The sequence below is a fragment of the Staurois parvus genome, unplaced genomic scaffold, assembly GCF_062004578.1.
Source record: "Staurois parvus isolate SC_StPar_1 unplaced genomic scaffold, SC_StPar_1.0 ptg003347l, whole genome shotgun sequence".
NCBI classification, from domain to species: domain Eukaryota; kingdom Metazoa; phylum Chordata; class Amphibia; order Anura; family Ranidae; genus Staurois; species Staurois parvus.
This window is the reverse complement of record NW_028321143.1, coordinates 27,502-44,876: the sequence shown is the minus strand read 5'-3', so window position 1 is coordinate 44,876 and position 17,375 is coordinate 27,502. Positions and strand designations below refer to the sequence as shown.

At 38.2% G+C, this 17,375-nt stretch overlaps 1 protein-coding gene across 1 annotated transcript in view; it reads right to left on the bottom strand.

Annotated features, from left to right (window-relative positions):
- LOC149428295 (nuclear pore complex protein Nup133-like) overlaps window positions 1-17,375 on the bottom strand; it is a gene marked incomplete at its 3' end in the record, with an annotated part of 49,025 nt that overhangs the window by 18,147 nt on the left and 13,503 nt on the right. Inside the window, exon 3 of the mRNA XM_089667536.1 lies at window positions 4,397-4,467. Coding sequence (XP_089523662.1) covers window positions 4,397-4,467 — 71 coding nt within the window. The remainder of the gene's footprint in view (window positions 1-4,396; window positions 4,468-17,375) is intronic.

The window sequence follows — 17,375 nt, the reverse complement described above, 5'->3', positions numbered from 1 at the left end:
GAAGTTTGCTAGAGAGCATTTGGATGATCCAGAAGTGAACTGAGAGAATGTCATATGGTCAGATGAAACCAAAATAGAACTGTTTGGTAGAAACACAACTCCTTGTGTTTGGAGGAGAGAGAATGCCGAGTTGCATCCAAAGAACACCATAACTACTGTGAAGCATGGGGGTGGCAACATCATGCTTTGGGGCTGTTTCTCCGCAAAGGGACCAGGACGACTGATCCATGTACAGGACAGAATGAATGGAGCCATGTTTCGAGAGATTTTGAGTGCAAACCTCCTTCCACCAGCAAGGGCACTGAAGATGAAACGTGGCTGGGTCTTCCAACATGACAATGATCCCAAACATACCGCCCAGGCAACGAAGGAGTGGCTTCGTAAGAAGCATTTCAAGGTCCTGGAGTGGCCTAGCCAGTCTCCAGATCTCAACCCATAGAAAACCTTTGGAGGGAGTTGAAAGTCTGTGTTGCCCAGCGACAGCCCCAAAACATCACTGCTCTACAGGAGATCTGCATGGAGGAATGGGCCAACATACCAGCAGCATGGTGTGCCAACCTTGTGAAGACTTACAGGAAACGTTTGACTGATGACCTATAAAAGGGCTTTAAAAGTGTCACCTATAGAAAATATAGGGTACTGAAGTTCGTCGCCATTTCACGAGCGTGCACAAACTTAAGGTTTGACAAGTTGGCTATTTACTCACTGCAACTTCATCTTTTATATTTTACAAAAAATAGGGTAATTAATATTTTTGAGCCCTAAAATTAACTCCCTGCTAGTCCTCAGGCGCAGGGCTAGATACAGGCAGGGAAGGGAGGAGGACATAAAACGTGTAATATTTTTTAACATTGCACTGTTAAGTCGCCATAAAGCCCCTTTTGTTTTTAAAAGTCCAAGACATTCTTAAAATCACCTCAAATTTAAATACGGTTTTGGTTAAAATTTATTTTTATCTGGACAAGATTGTCATGAGGGACAAGTAGACTGGGACACCGATTTAGTCCCAGAGAAGTAGTTTTGTTTTTTTTTGTTTTTTTAAATTTCCACACCCCTGCTTATACATTGTATGCTCTAAAACTTTTTCAGTAAAAGCTTTTTGGTACCAGAAACCACCGATTGAACCCACAGGTATGAGACATCTGTGACCTATAAATAGGCAAAACTAACAGACATCCCCCCACTTTGGGAAGAGAGCATTGGGGAAGACTTGATGAGCTTTGTGGACGAAGTCTTAAGCTGAAATAAAGGGCTGAAACATAGGCTTAGAAGTTGAAGCCTAAGTAGAGTGCTAAGGTGCTGTGCACTTTGAGGAGGTAGAGGCCCTTGAGAAAGGGGATTCTGGAATGTTCAAGTGGGGAATAAAAGCCCTTCCTCCTGTGAAATCTGATGAATTTTCCAAGTGCTTAACGAAAAAAAAAGATGTCCTCCAAAGAGCATACACGAGGCAGAAGTGGAGTGGAGGCGTACACAACGACCAAAGTGCAGACTGTCCTGTAGCAATGACCTCATGGCAAAAGGCAGGAGAAAGCACATGAGTTTAAGGGGTTCTAGGTAGAAGTGGCTGTAACATGTTTGACCTGTGGCATGATATAACACCTGGTCATCCACTAAGACAGCTCTGAGCGGTGAATTGTAGCCAAGTTTGAAATGTAAACACTGTAAATGTGAACAAATGCCAAACACAGTCCCGGTTTCCTGATCAATATACACATACTATTCAGGATTGTGGGGCAACAATGATTAGAGATACACATTCTTACCTGTCTGATGGTTGCAACCTGAGAATGATATAGCCAACAACACACAGTGGGCCTATCAACCTCAGGGTCTGAGTTCCGAAGGGGTCAACCATGTCCTTGAACCTGTTTAGCACCCAGCAACTAACTATACGCCTTGTACAAGGTGCTGAGGTTTGCACAATGACAGGATCCAGTGCCCAAAGCAATATTACAGGTTGCCCCCATAGTGTGGTGACCAGGTACAACTCAAGATTTTACAGAGGTTGAATCAATCCAGATGCATAGTTTCTATTATTGTATTAGCAAATACAGAGGAACGGAATAAACCCATTGAAGACCTTCGGGGGGCTAGCTATGCTTAGCATTATTTCACCATAAGAGAGGCCTATCATATTAGGACACAAAAATTACAGTTTTTCTGGCCACCTTGCATTCAAACAATTTCTCCCCAGCAAGCGTGCCAGATATGGGGTCAAGATGTATAAGACCTGTGAGAAGGCAACAGGCTATACATATAAAAGTTGCAGATTTACAAGGGAAAAGATAGTCACATGGAGCCCCTTGATGTCCAGACTACATGGGGAGCAGTGACAAGATAGCTTGGGACTTGGTGTCATCCTTTTTCCATATGGGGTACCACTTATACGTGGAAAATTTTTAATCAAGCATGCCACTATATAGACAATTGTACAATCTTGGAATTGGCACATGTAGCACCGTGTGACCTAATGCGTGCCCACCATTAGAAGTGGGTGGATGCAGGGCGGTATAATCTAATTGTGAGCATACCACACACTTTTTCTGGCAGAGATTGCCTTTTTCATTCAGCCCACAGGCTGAATACAAAAAAACAAAAAAAAACACACATAAAAAAGCATATATACAGTCAGGTCCATAAATATTGGGACATCGACACAATTCTAACATTTTTGGCTCTATACACCACCACAATGGATTTGAAATGAAACGAACAAGATGTGCTTTAACTGCAGACTGTCAGCTTTAATTTGAGGGTCTTTACATCCAAATCAGGTGAACGGTGTAGGAATTACAACAGTTTGCATATGTGCCTCCCACGTGTTAAGGGACCAAAAGTAATGGGACAATTGGCTTCTCAGCTGTTACATGGCCAGGTGTGTGTTATTCCCTCATTATCCCAATTACAATGAGCAGATAAAAGGTCCAGAGTTCATTTCAAGTGTGCTATTTGCACTTGGAATCTGTTGCTGTCAACTCTCAAGATGAGATCCAAAGAGCTGTCACTATCAGTGAAGCAAGCCATTATTAGGCTGAAAAAACAAAACAAACCCATCAGAGAGATAGCAAAAACATTAGGCGTGGCCAAAACAACTGTTTGGAACATTCTTAAAAAGAAGGAACGCACCGGTGAGCTCAGCAACACCAAAAGACCAGGAAGACCACGGAAAACAACTGTGGTGGATGACCGAAGAATTCTTTCCCCTGGTGAAGAAAACACCCTTCACAACAGTTGGCCAGATCAATAACACTCTCCAGGAGGTAGGTGTATGTGTGTCAAAGTCAACAATCAAGAGAAGACTTCACCAGAGTGAATACAAAGGGTTCATCACAAGATGTAAACCATTGGGGAGCCTCAAAAACAGGAAGGCCAGATTAGAATTTGCCAAACGACATCTAAAAAAGCCTTCACAGTTCTGGAACAACATCCTATGGACAGATGAGACCAAGATCAACTTGTACCAGAGTGATGGGAAGAGAAGAGTATGGAGAAGGAAAGGAACTGCTCATGATCCTAAGCATACCACCTCATCAGTGAAGCATGGTGGTGGTAGTGTCATGGCGTGGGCATGTATGGCTGCCAATGGAACTGGTTCTCTTGTATTTATTGATGTGACTGCTGACAAAAGCAGCAGGATGAATTCTGAAGTGTTTCGGCAATATTATCTGCTCATATTCAGCCAAATGCTTCAGAACTCATTGGACGCCGCTTCACAGTACAGATGGACAATGACCCAAAGCATACTGCAAAAGCAACCAAAGAGATTTTTAAGGGAAAGAAGTGGAATGTTATGCAATGGCCAAGTCAATCACCTGACCTAAATCCGATTGAGCATGCATTTCACTTGCTGAAGACAAAACTGAAGGGAAAATGCCCCAAGAATAAGCAGGAACTGAAGACAGTTGCAGTAGAGGCCTGGCAGAGCATCACCAGGGATGAAACCCAGCGTCTGGCGATGTCTATGCGTTCCAGACTTCAGGCTGTAATTGACTGAAAAGGATTTGCAACCAAGTATTAAAAAGTGAAAGTTTGATTTATGATTATTATTCTGTCCCATTACTTTTGGGACCTTAACTGCTGGGCTGCACTGATGGGTGGCACTGCTGGGCATCATCAGTGCCCTCATGATCGGCGTCGATCCCTCCTCTGATAACTGCCGGTTCTCGGCAATACTTTCCCTCACGCTGTCACAGCGTGAGGAAAGTGCAGCTGATTACCGGCAATTGCATTTCCCAGTGATCAGTGTGTCATTGGACACGGTTGATCACATGGTAATGGGCCGCTGTGATTGGCCTACCACATCACGTGATCAGCTGTGTCCATAGGACATAAATTGACAGTCTGATGAAGAATTTATCCACATAAGCTTTAAAGTGAAACATTAGCATATACTCACTCATTTTGATTTAAATCCAAGTAAGCAAAGTTGATTCCACCTTTGATACCATTATAATTACTTTCAGAACCCTATAAAATAAATCAAACAATTTACTGTTACAAAGGGCACACACAATAGCAAAAGGCTCCAAAAAAAATGTAAATAACAGTAGTAGAGGTCATCATAGTGGGATTCAAGTGTCTCACATTTAATCTACGCAACACAAAATAAGTCTGGCTGTTAAGGCAACTGAGGTATTCCTTAATCCATTTGAAAAAGAAAATGGATCCTGCTGAGCAAAATATTAGGGTAAAAGAAAAAAAGTCAGAAGGAGAATGGTAATAAATGACAAGCTGGTAGTTCTTAGTGCAGACCTGAACAGTCACAAGCAAATGAAGGATTGAATATGCAAAGAAATAATTTCATCAGAGAGTAATGATAAAGAAAAAAGTTATATAGCTTTATGAATACTGATATATCTATTCAATGAAGTAAAGCACACCAATAAATACATATTCACAAGAAAATTGTCAGCATTCATTGTGGACAACACCACAGATTAGTATAATCGGATCTGTACCCTTTCAGCTGCCAGTCTGCCTTCCATTTTCCCCTCTGGTCCCTACAGGTCATATATTGGATGTGGGGAGCCATCTATTTGATCATGCAATATTACTATGTTAATTTACTTTTTTGTAGATATATATATGAGGTGGGATCAAAAAGTTTGAGACTAGCTGTTTACAAGAAAGTACTTAATGCTTAAACACCATCATCTTCAAAATAGTCCCCTTGCACAATGCTTCCAGCGTTCCTGCCACTTCTGGAATGTGTCCTAGAAGTCTTTTTGAAGCAGGTCAAGCACCTTCTGCTTTTAACGCTGAAACTCCGCAACATGGAGTCTTTATCTAGGTCATCTTTGGGAAGAGGGCGAAGACAAATTTGGTGAGTAGGGTGGTTGCACAAGTGAGATCATTATAGCCAGGGGACAAACTTGGCAGCAACATGGCGCATGTTCAAATCACATGTGAGGATTGCCTGGACTGTTCCATATGACAACGGCAGCAACGTTGCAAATTGTTCTCTTTTCACCTTACGCGAGTTGCCGAATGATTTCGACATTTAAAGTGGTTGAGCTTGTTGAAGGTCTACCTGACCTCTCGTTTTCCAGTGACGTTCAACTCTTGAAGTGTATGTGCCACTCAATGTATAGAAAATATAGTGAAGCGCTACTGAAATTCTAAAACTTAAACCAAATGCAATATATGGAAAAATATTAATAAAGTGAAAATCAATAACACAGTGCTCAGATCTGCAAGGATCAATAAAGTGCAATAATAGTGTTAAACACAATATATGTGACAATCCTCTGTGGTATGTCAAAAAATAATTCAATAAACCATATTTTTGAATGGTAGTGGTGTGAATCTCCTGCGCTCCCAAGTGTTTCAACTGTATAAAAAACACCAGGAGAAGCTGCTAACATTAAATCATATACCAGTGATTGTTATAAATAAATACAATAGAAAATGTAGTGCTACTCCTTTAGGTACATACACACACACACACACACACATATATATATATATATATATAACAAATTAATTAGTGATGTGTAAACTCAAAATTACATCAAAAAAAATTTGTGATAGTGATATCAATTAAAATTAATTAGTGCCCATTACTCATCAAATCTACAAAGTTAATTCAGGTAACCTAAACCATGTGAAAAATTATAGATAGATAGATAGATAGATAGATAGATAGATAGATAGATATTTCTGTGAATCTAAAAATCACACGTGCCTCTCGTGTAGTGAAAAAACCACAATATAACAAATAGAACAGTGCTCTCAAAGTCCAATAAATGCTGATGGTGACCAAAGAATAAAAAACACTTGTGCTTCCAATAACTACTGATGGTGACCATAAATTGACAGGAACTCGTGTAGATATTTGGGTGCATGTGAATATGACAATCCGACCACCATCTGGATAAGCCTCTCACCTCATCACTTTGGCCCTTGCGGATCAAAGCGCTTTAGTGGATCCCCCTCACGGATGCTCCAAGTAAGCTATCACTCCAAATATTGCTCCTTGTCGCACCCATATCTCTCAGAAATTAGTACTCCACCAATGGCTCATCTCCAGGTAAGTTGTAGCATCAATCTCTCAAATGAGACATAAAATAGATCCTCCCATAGTGCAGTATGTTTTATTTATGAAGTAGAGACAGATAACAAAACATCCTCACTCACGTGGCAGCCGTATCCAATTCTAATCCTCATGCTTTCGGATGAGGGCATGTATGTATGGGTGTACAGGTGTACCAAGATGGCCACCACGCCGGAAATACGTCACTAAGTCAGGCCGACGCGTTGCGTCACAGTGTCATGTGACTTCCTCAGGGCTGCCAATCATAGGGACGATCTCTCCTCACATACCCAACTTAATGAGAGGGAACGCCCTCAAAGGAGGGTTATCGCCTCATCATCGATCCTCTATTTTCCGCGGCCATAACTATGAAGACCACAGGAGACTACTATACGATTAACCCAAAATACACGTATATATGAAATCATATGGAGACATATATAAGAACACCAGCCCAGATAAATAAAACCCTAAATCATAAAATCTCTGCTATTATATGGAACCCCATAGATATAGAATATTAATCTTTTAATTCATCTTATAAAACCTACATTACATCATTTAAACCTCCATTACATAATTTAATTCAATATTAATTCAAAACCTAATCTTAATTCATCCAATACATTTAACAAACGTTTATGTCCTCTATACAGTATATACGCAAAAAATATGAAAATAAATAAAAAATATATTTTTTTTACATATCTTTCCTTCCTTTTTTAAATTGTTTTTGAAATTATATTTTAAAATCTTTTTAAAATTAAAAAAATATATAAAAATATCCAAACACCTAATCTACTCCACCTCTTCTCCAGCAATAAAAAAACCTACTCAAATATACATAAATACCTCTCTATCCAAAAGCATGAGTTTACACCATATAACATATAATCAATATATATTAAAATACATTAAAATAGATTATAACACCATAGTTTAAATAATTAGTACATTACAACATATCAGAGCCAGAAAGTCTAATTGCACCAATTCCATACCCCTATTAAATAAAAAATCTGAGATAAAACAGTTTAAATCAAATTCAATCCCTTAGGAAAATATGTTTGCATGTTATAAATCCATTTTGATTCTAATTTGCTTAAGGAACGCACCTTATGACTACCCCGCCAATGCCTCATATTTAGTAATACCCCAAAATTTCAAATCACTAGGGTCTTTATTATGACATTTGGCAAAATGCTTTGATACGCTGTGCTTCGGGAACCCTTTCTTGATATTTTGTACATGTTCCCGAAGCCTGACCCAGAGGGGTCTTTTGGTTCTTCCTATATATTGCAGTCCGTACACGACCCCCTCCGTCCTACATGAAATGAATTCATCAAATTTAAATTCCTTATCACTCACAGATGAGGTAAAGCACACCATTTTCTTATTTTTTCTTTTTGTAGATTTGCAAGCATAACATGCCTTGCACGGAAAAAAAACATTTATATCCAAGAATGTGACTTTATTACTTTTAATAGGCAGGTCAAGGACACTTAAATTTTATCCCTTAATGATGGGGCTTTTCTATATCTAAAAATCGGGAATTCTGATATCATCTCTTTTAAGGCTGGATCAGCTTTCAATAATGGCCAATGTTTTCTAAAAATGGTCGTTAAAATCTAAACACATGGCCAATTGGTCTTTCTAATCCTCTTTTTTCTCTATCTATAAGGAGTAAGTCCCTTTTGGTATTTCCTACTTCCTGAGTAACCTTGCTTATTATCTGTTGTGAGTAACCTTTAGCTCCAAATCTTTGACCTACATTTTTTGCTTGACTAAAATAATCATCCTGTGTCGTACAATTTCTTCTAAGCCTGATCATTTGTCCTTTTGGTATATTCAGTAACCACGGTGGGAAATGGCAGCTATCTTGAGGAATGTAACCGTTCCTGTCAACACTCTTAAAGAATGTCTTTGTAGTAATCTTACCTTGTATTATTCTAATATCTAAGTCAAGGAAGCTAATCTGCTCCCGACTATGTTCCCAAAATAGAACGATATTATTATTATTCCTATTTAAATTTTCACAGAAGCATATTAAATCTTCTTTTCCCTTCCATAAAACTATTATATCATCTATCATCTATATATCTTTTAAACAATATTAATTCATTAGGGGGTCTCAAATATACTGCCTTCTCCTCCCAGTATGCCATAAACATGTTTGCCACACTAGGGGCAAAGCAGGCTCCCATGGCTACACCCTTAACTTGATTATAAAAGACTTTGTTATACCAAAAATAATTATGTTTCAAACAAAATTCTAAATAATCTAAAATATATTTTCTCTGTCCTCTTCTCAGATTCCCATATTCGTTTAAACCCCATTCAGTTGCTTCCATGCCTTCTGTATGACCAATAATCGTATACAACTATGAGAAAAAAAAAAAAAAAAGAAAAGAGGATCAGAAAGACCAATTGGCCATGTGTTTAGATTTTAACATCCATTATAGGAAAATGGAGACCATTTTTAGAAAACATTGGCCATTATTGAAAGCTGATCCAGCCTTAAAAGAAATATCAGAATTCTCGATTTTTAGATATAGAAAAGCCCCATCATTAAGGGATAAGACTGTTAAAAGTGTCCTTGACCTGCCTATTAAAAGTAATAAAGTCACATTCTTGGATATAAATGTTTTTTTTCCGTGCAAGGCATGTTATGCTTGCAAATCTACAAAAGAAAAAAGAAAAATGGTGTGCTTTACCTCATCTGTGAGTGATAAGGAATTTAAAATTGATGAATTCATTTCATGTAGGACGGAGGGGGTCGTGTACGGACTGCAATATATAGGAAGAACCAAAAGACCCCTCTGGGTCAGGCTTCGGGAACATGTACAAAATATCAAGAAAGGGTTCCCGAAGCACAGCGTATCAAAGCATTTTGCCAAATGTCATAATAAAGACCCTAGTGATTTGAAATTTTGGGGTATTACTAAATATAAGAGGCATTGGCGGGGTAGCCATAAGGTGCGTTCCTTAAGCAAATTAGAATCGAAATGGATTTATAACATGCAAACATTTTCCTAAGGGATTGAATTTGATTTAAATTGTTTTATCTCGGATTTTTGATTTAATAGGGGTATGGAATTGGTGCAATTATACTTTCTGGCTCTATGATATGTTGTAATGTACTAATTATTTAATCTATGATATGTTATAATCTATTTTAATATATATTGATTATATGTTATATGGTGTAAACTCATGCTTTTGGATAGAGAGGTATTTATGTATATTTGAGTAGGTTTTTTATTGCTGGTGAAGAGGTGGAGTAGACTAGGGGTTGGATATTTTTATATATTATTTTTTATTTTTTTAATTTTAAAAGGATTAAAATATAATTTCAAAAACAAATTTAAAAAAGGAAGGAAAGGAGGAAGGAAAGTTATTTTTTTAATATATTTTTTATTTATGTTCATATTTTTTGCATACTGTATAGAGGAAATAAACGTTTGTTAAATAAATGTATTGGATGAATTAAAATTAGGTTTTGAATTAATATTGAATTAAATTATGTAATAAATGGAGGTTTTATAAGATTTTATAAGATGAATTAAAAGATTAATACTCTATATCTATGGGGTTCCATATAATAGCAGAGATATTTTATACGATTAGGGTTTTATTTATCTGGGCTGGTGTTATTATATATGTCTCCGTGTGATTCATATATACGTGTATTTTGGGTTAATCGCATAGGTTAATCGTATAGTAGTCTCCTGTGGTCTTCATAGTTATGGCCGCGGAAAATAGAGGAGGATCGATGATGAGGCGATAACCCTCCTTTGAGGGAGTTTCCTCTCATTAAGTTGGGTATATGAGGAGAGATCGTCACTATGATGATAGGTAGCCCTGAGGAAGTCACATGACACTGACAACGCGTCAGCCTGACGTAGTGACGCATTTCCGGCGTGGTGGCCATCTTGGTACACCTGTACACCCAGCTGTACACCCATACATACATGCCCTCATCCGAAAGCATGAGGTTTTGAATTGGATACGGCTGCCACGTGAGTGAGGAGGTTTTGTTATCTGTACCTACTTCATAAATAAAATATACTACACTATGGGAGGATCTATTTTATGTCTCATTTGAGAGATTGATGCTGCAACTTACCTGGAGAGGAGCCATTGGTGAAGTACTAATTTCTGAGAGATTTGGGTGCGACAAGGAGCAATATTTGGAGTGATAGCTTACTTGGAGCATTCGTGAGGGGGATCCACTAAAGCGCTTTGATCCGCAAGGGTCAAAGTGATGAGGTGAGAGGCTTATCCAGATGGTGGTCGGATTGTCATATTCACATGCACCCAAATATCTACACGAGTTCCTGTCAATTTATGGTCACCATCAGTAGTTATTGGAAGCACAAGTGTTTTTTATTCTTTGGTCACCATCAGCATTTATTGGACTTTGAGAGCACTGTTCTATTTATTGTTATATTGTGGTTTTTTCACTACACGAGAGGCACGTGTGATTTTAGATTCACAGAATTATATATATAACAAAAAAAATTTTCACATGGTTTAGGTTACCTGAATTAACTTTGTAGATTTGATGAGTAATGGGCACTAATTAATTTTAATTGATATCACTAATTTATTTGATGTAATTTTGAGTTTACACATTGTTAAATCTAAATTATGATTCGGCACTTATATTGATGGCAAGCTTGCAAAATATTTGGTTTTTATGATTAGTCATAATTAATATTAATATGTGTGAATGGTCTTTGACAAATGGTAGTATTTACTATTCTTCAATTATAGCGGAGACCAAAAGATATACAAGTTAAGCTGAAATAGTATATACCAGTTGAAGGTTGAGTATGCTATATTTAGGCATAAAAGTATTTGGTAGTTATGTCAAGGTTATTAGAAGGGACTTACTATTACAGTACGTATTTTAATGGTATTTGTGTGTATTTAGTATACGTTTCTAACATTGATACATATATACATTGATATGTTCTTAAGCTATACTATACTTTAAATATAACTGAGGGTTACGTCATTAGCTTATAATATTATGTACATCAGCATACATATGTTCCTGTCCATCAAACATCATATGTATAGCATCTTTTCCTTATATGAAATGGCTTTGCTAAGCAGTAATACTTTCCATAGAAGGTATTAAGATCACTAACTATGACGTACATTTGCCTCTTAAAAGTCCATGAGACGACGGACATGGTACACTCACGCTCACACACTAATATTGACACTTTGACATACACGTACACACACGGATGAGATGCTGGAACAGGTGCTGCAAGACGAGATCATCATTAACGTCACGTCCGGCTCTCTCTCTCTCGGACTCTGAGTTGGAGAAGGACATGAGAATCGCACATGGCAAGGACAGCCATGACAGATAATGGTGACTTTGTTTTAAACCTTCGCTTGTCATTTTTACAATAGTTTTATCTACATGGAACTGTTCATAATACACTTTACATTGTTATTTTACTCCATTGTGTGATAGAATAAAATCACACTTCATTTTTATTTCAATGGCTCTTTCATTCATAATCGCCTCAAGACACTAGAAGAAGTATTCTATGTGTCTAAAAATCCAACACACATCATTAATTTGAGATATATATATATATATATATATATATATATATATATATATATATATATATATATATATATATATATATATATATATATATATATATATATATATATATAGATATATATATATGTGTGTGTGTGTGTGTGTGTGTGTGTGTGTGTGTGTGTGTGTGTGTGTGTGTGTGTGTGTGTGTGTATGTACCTAAAAGGAGTAGCGCTACATTTTCTATTGTATTTATAACAATCACTGGTATATGATTTAATGTTAGCAGCTTCTCCTGGTGTTTTTTATACAGTTGAAACACTTGGGAGCGCAGGAGGTTCACACCACTACCATTCAAATATATGGTTTATTGAATTATTTTTTGACATACCACAGAGGATTGTCACATATATTGTGTTTATCACTATTATTGCACTTTATTGATCCTTGCAGATCTGAGCCCTGTGTGTTATTGATTTTCACTTTATTAATATTTTTCCATATATTGCATTTGGTTTAAGTTTTAGAATTTCAGTACCGCTTCACTATATTTTCTATACATTGTTCACTTTAGTGGTTTAAGGGGAGTGATAGCAACTAGCAGTTAGGGTACACCATATAAGCGCAGGAGGATATCCAAAACATGTGCCACTCAAAACACATTGAACGACTCATTGCAGCATCACCATAAACTTGCTGAATCATGCTAAATGTCTCTGTGGAAGATTTGCCCAATTTCAAGCACAATTTCAAATATTCTCTTTGTTCAAACTTGCTGTCCATGATTAACTAGACGAGGTAACGCATGTGGTCAGAATAGCACCAGTTGCACAGCTCCCGATGTACATAGGACAATGCCTTTTGGCACACCAACTTATGAAGGTTGGCGTTCACTGTGACTGTGCGTGCAGCCTTGTGCTGCCATCTGTTGGCCTGTTACAAAACTAGTCTTGAAACTAGATACCACCTTATATCTTGCATCCACTCCTGAAGAAGATGACCGAGATCCACAAAACATGTTGAGTTCCTGGATGCAATTCATTATACCATCAAGCATCAATATTTGGACTGTATATGTAAAATAATATTATGAATGAATTGATATTGCATTATTTTTTATGGGAAAATATTTATACTTTAATTCACCTCAATATTTTGAACTGGGTTTATAGTGATGTGCATCTATGCATTATTACGTTTGCAATTATGTACACCAATTATGCAATTACCTGATGTCATGTGTCTCATTTAAAGGACCAAAGCTAATGTATTAAAAACGGAGGTGGGGGAAGAGGTGGGCTAAGTTACAGCACCATTGCCGGGGATAGATCTAAACACACGAGCAGTCATAAGGACACAGCCTTCTCCCGATTCCTTGTAAGTCAGTGACCCAGAAGGATGCCTTACCGCTGCAAAAAAACAGCCCCAGTCTCGTAAACGGTCAGGGTTTTTCCAGATGGTACAGCGCAGTCCACAACAAAATGGGAGGTGGCCACCGAGCAAAAAGTCACAGGTAGTAAAAATTGGAGACATGGAGAGGCATGAGTGGTCACAAACCTCAGGACACTACATATAAGGCCCTTACAAAGCATCTACCCCCTCTACCAGGAGCCTGGCAAAATCCAGGCCTCGCCGGAACTCCCAGGAGGATACAGCAGGCAGTTCCCAGATGGAGATAAAACATACAGGCCCAACTGGCAAGAACATAGATACAATAAGTGCTTTTCCCACCAGTGGGCAGCCGGTCTCAGAGAGACTTAATCACTTGCCCTCAAGAGGATTTACCCCCCTTCCTGACCAGGCCATTTTTTGCAATATGGCACTGCGTTACTTTAACTGACAATTGCACGGTCATATGAAAATTCACGTCCTTTTTTCCCCCACAAATAGAGCTTTTGGTGGTATTTGATCGCCTGTGCGTTTTTATTTTTTGCACCAAGTAAAAAAAAAAATTGACTTTTTGCTATTAAAAACATGTCCAGTAAAAAAATTTTAAAAATCAAATTTAGACTATTAGCTAATAAAAAAAAATACCAAATGCATGTAAATTAATTGGTTTATGTGAAAATAATAGTGTTTATAAAAGGGGTTATATATGTTGGAATTTTATTTTCATTTTTTTGTACTAGTAATGGTGGCGATCAGAGACTTATAGCGGGACTGCAGAGGGTATTCTGACACTGGGGGAAACTGACTTGGTGTCACTGTTAGCTGCCAGAGCTAGCTGTATTTCACGGAAGATTTGCATCAATTGATTATGGGCCAAGGCAATTTTTACACACAATACATGGCCGCCCACCCAAATTCAGCTCTTGCCAGACAATCTGCATGGAAACCTGTCACAGTTTCTGAATTTAAAAATGTGTGTGTGTGTGTGTGTGTACACAGTATCTTCCAGGAGTATCTTCCCCTCACATTTCCTCAATACATTCTATCTATTCATGTAACACTGCAGAAATGTCACTTTGCTACAATGTAAGGTGGTGAGTGTACAGCTCGTATAAACAATGTAAATTTGCTGTCCCCTCAAAATAACTCAACACACATTTGCCATTAATGTCTAAACCGCTGGCAACAAAAGGGAGTACAAAAGTGAAAATGTACAAAATTGGGCCCAAAGTGTCAATATTTAGACAAGATCTACGTTCCGCTTGTGTTCTTGGTCCGTCCAACCAGTGATAAGCATATCATCTAACAGACATTGCGTGAAGGGAAGGTCTGCTAAAATTTCATTCATCTTTCTCTGCCAGATGGCTGGTGCAGATGCTATGCAAGACACCATCTGAATGTATTCGTACAACCCCTTGTGGGTGTTGGTTAGGTATTTTCGACATGAGGGGTGGATCTCAAACTTAAAATAAGCTTGTCTGAGATCGATCTTTGTGAACTTCTGTCCTCCAGCAAGTGAGGCGAAGATGTCATCAACACTGGGTAGAGGATATTGGTCTACCTCCAGTTGGGCATCGAGTGCCATGTGAAGATCCCCATAAATGCACAAGTCATTTGATTTCTTTACTGGCACCATTGGTGAGGCCCATTCACTGTGCTCTACTTTGGAAATTACATCCTCATCTTCTAGCCGGAATAGTTCAGCTTCCACTCCTGCTCAAAGTGCAAATGGTACTGTGCGAGCTTTGAAGAATCTCGGATGAGCATTTGGTTTCAGCTTCAGCCTCACAGTGTCATATTTTTTTTATTTCCCCCAAACGGTCATCAAATACCTCAGGGAACCACTGTTTCAAGGACTCCACCAAGCAACCATTTTCTCCTGATGGGACTGTAAAGGTGTTGCAAGGGTTCTGGATAATATCTGGCATTCCCAGATGAGCAATCAATTCTCTTCCAAAGAGGCGGTCCACCGTGTTTCAGGATATACAGTGGTAGTCTCTATGTCTGGCCCTTGTATGATACCTGTACATAACCGAGAGGGTGGAGTATTTGCATAGAGTATGTCTGCAGCTTGAGAAGAGTAGGGCAGACTGTTGCTGGAATCTGAAGTTGTCTCCCCTGTTTTTGTGTCAAACTGCAGCTCCTGTGTCCACATCCATGTTTAGTGTCTTTCCCTCAATGGTTACTTCTACTGTTATTGCAGAGGTGGATGAGTGCAGGTGCTGTATAAATAATCTGTGTAATGCTTCCTCATTGTCTGACTCAGATGATGATGCATGTTTCTCTACCTTGTAAGTATTCTTCTTGGGGTACTGAGGTTGCTTTTCAGGCACACCCCTGCTATGGCAGACTCATCTGAGCTGGCCCATTTTTTCCGCAGTGATGACAAGTCTGACCCTTAAACCGGTAGGATTTGGAATCATAGTCTGCATTGCTGCAACAGTAGCAAGCGGACTTGGGTAATGGTGGGGGTCTGCATTTCCAGTAGGACATAGCTGGATTAACGGCTGTTCTGAAGATTTCCTCTTTTACACTTTCCTTGTGAACCTGAGGGTTCAATTCCTCTGTATCCCTTGACAGTCATTTCCATAACTGATGCTATATCAATTGCCCTTGTAAGGGTAAGTTCTTCTTCTGTTAGAAGTCTCTTGAATATTTTCACTGTTTAGTCCCAGAACAAACATGTTTCTCAATGCAGCAGGTCCGTACTACCACTTATGCTTTAATCTCTTTGGCTGGCTGCTGTTGCTGTTGATAAAAACGGAATCTAACGGTTTGGACTGAAAATGATCCTCTAATAGTTGTAAGAGTTCTGTTAAAAGGTTTGTTTTCTGGTTTCTCAGGAAACAGGAGATCTTTAAGAGTGTCATATGTTTTAGCCAACAGCTGTCAGAAATACGGCTACTTGCCTATCAGGAGGTATGGCGTTTGCACTGAAGTACTGCTCCAGTCTTTCAGGCCAGGAACTTCCTGCTGGTTATCTGTGAATGTACTTTCTCCAGTGCCAGTATCTCGTTTTGTTTTCCTCTCCCCCTCTAGATCAGGCTGGACACAATCTTTGTAAATCCCATCCTTGCCGCCTCGGTTATACTTTGCCTGTCAGAGAAGATGAACTTTGCTGCAGGATGCACCATTCCTTTTTTATGCGCTCTTACTTTATAATCAGGTTTATACATTGGTGGCCAAAATTGTGAATACACCTTCTGATTTTGTCAGTTTGGGTTAATATATCTTTACTTACTCCCTTGTTTTTTCTTTCTAGACATTAGCTATTCTATGCAAATGGTAAACAAAATATTTTTGACAACATATGATACAAGTTTTGAGTTAATTTGAGCAGATTTACTGAAAATTAATCGACCGAAAGCTAGCTGGTGAAAAGAGGAGGACATTATGGCAAATTCCGTTTGTATATTACTATGTATATATTTTACAGTAGTATTTGGTCAGCATAAAGCATTATGTTGCATAACAGATTCTAGTTGCAATGCCTGCAATTTTTTAGAGCTTCGGAAACTATTTTTCATTTCATGTATTTTTTTAATTATTTTAGTATAATTCAATAAATTAAAATAATCTTGTGCGTTTTAACCTAAAATGTACTTAACTATATTTGTAGAAATGAATGATACCATCAATTAAAGGTCAGACTGGTCACCAAAGAAAAGAGCAACAGCAACAACATTAAGAAACGAAGGTTATAGTTGCAAAATTACCAGGAAAAAAAAAATGGGTTAAGTTTCTGCATCCGGACTCCAGAAGCTGTATGCACGATTTACGAACACCAAAAGTATCGAAACACAGCAAGGAAGAGGAAGGAAAAAAGCTACAACACCCAAAATGATCAGAAGAATTTCAAGACTTGCTTTGCAAAATAGAAAA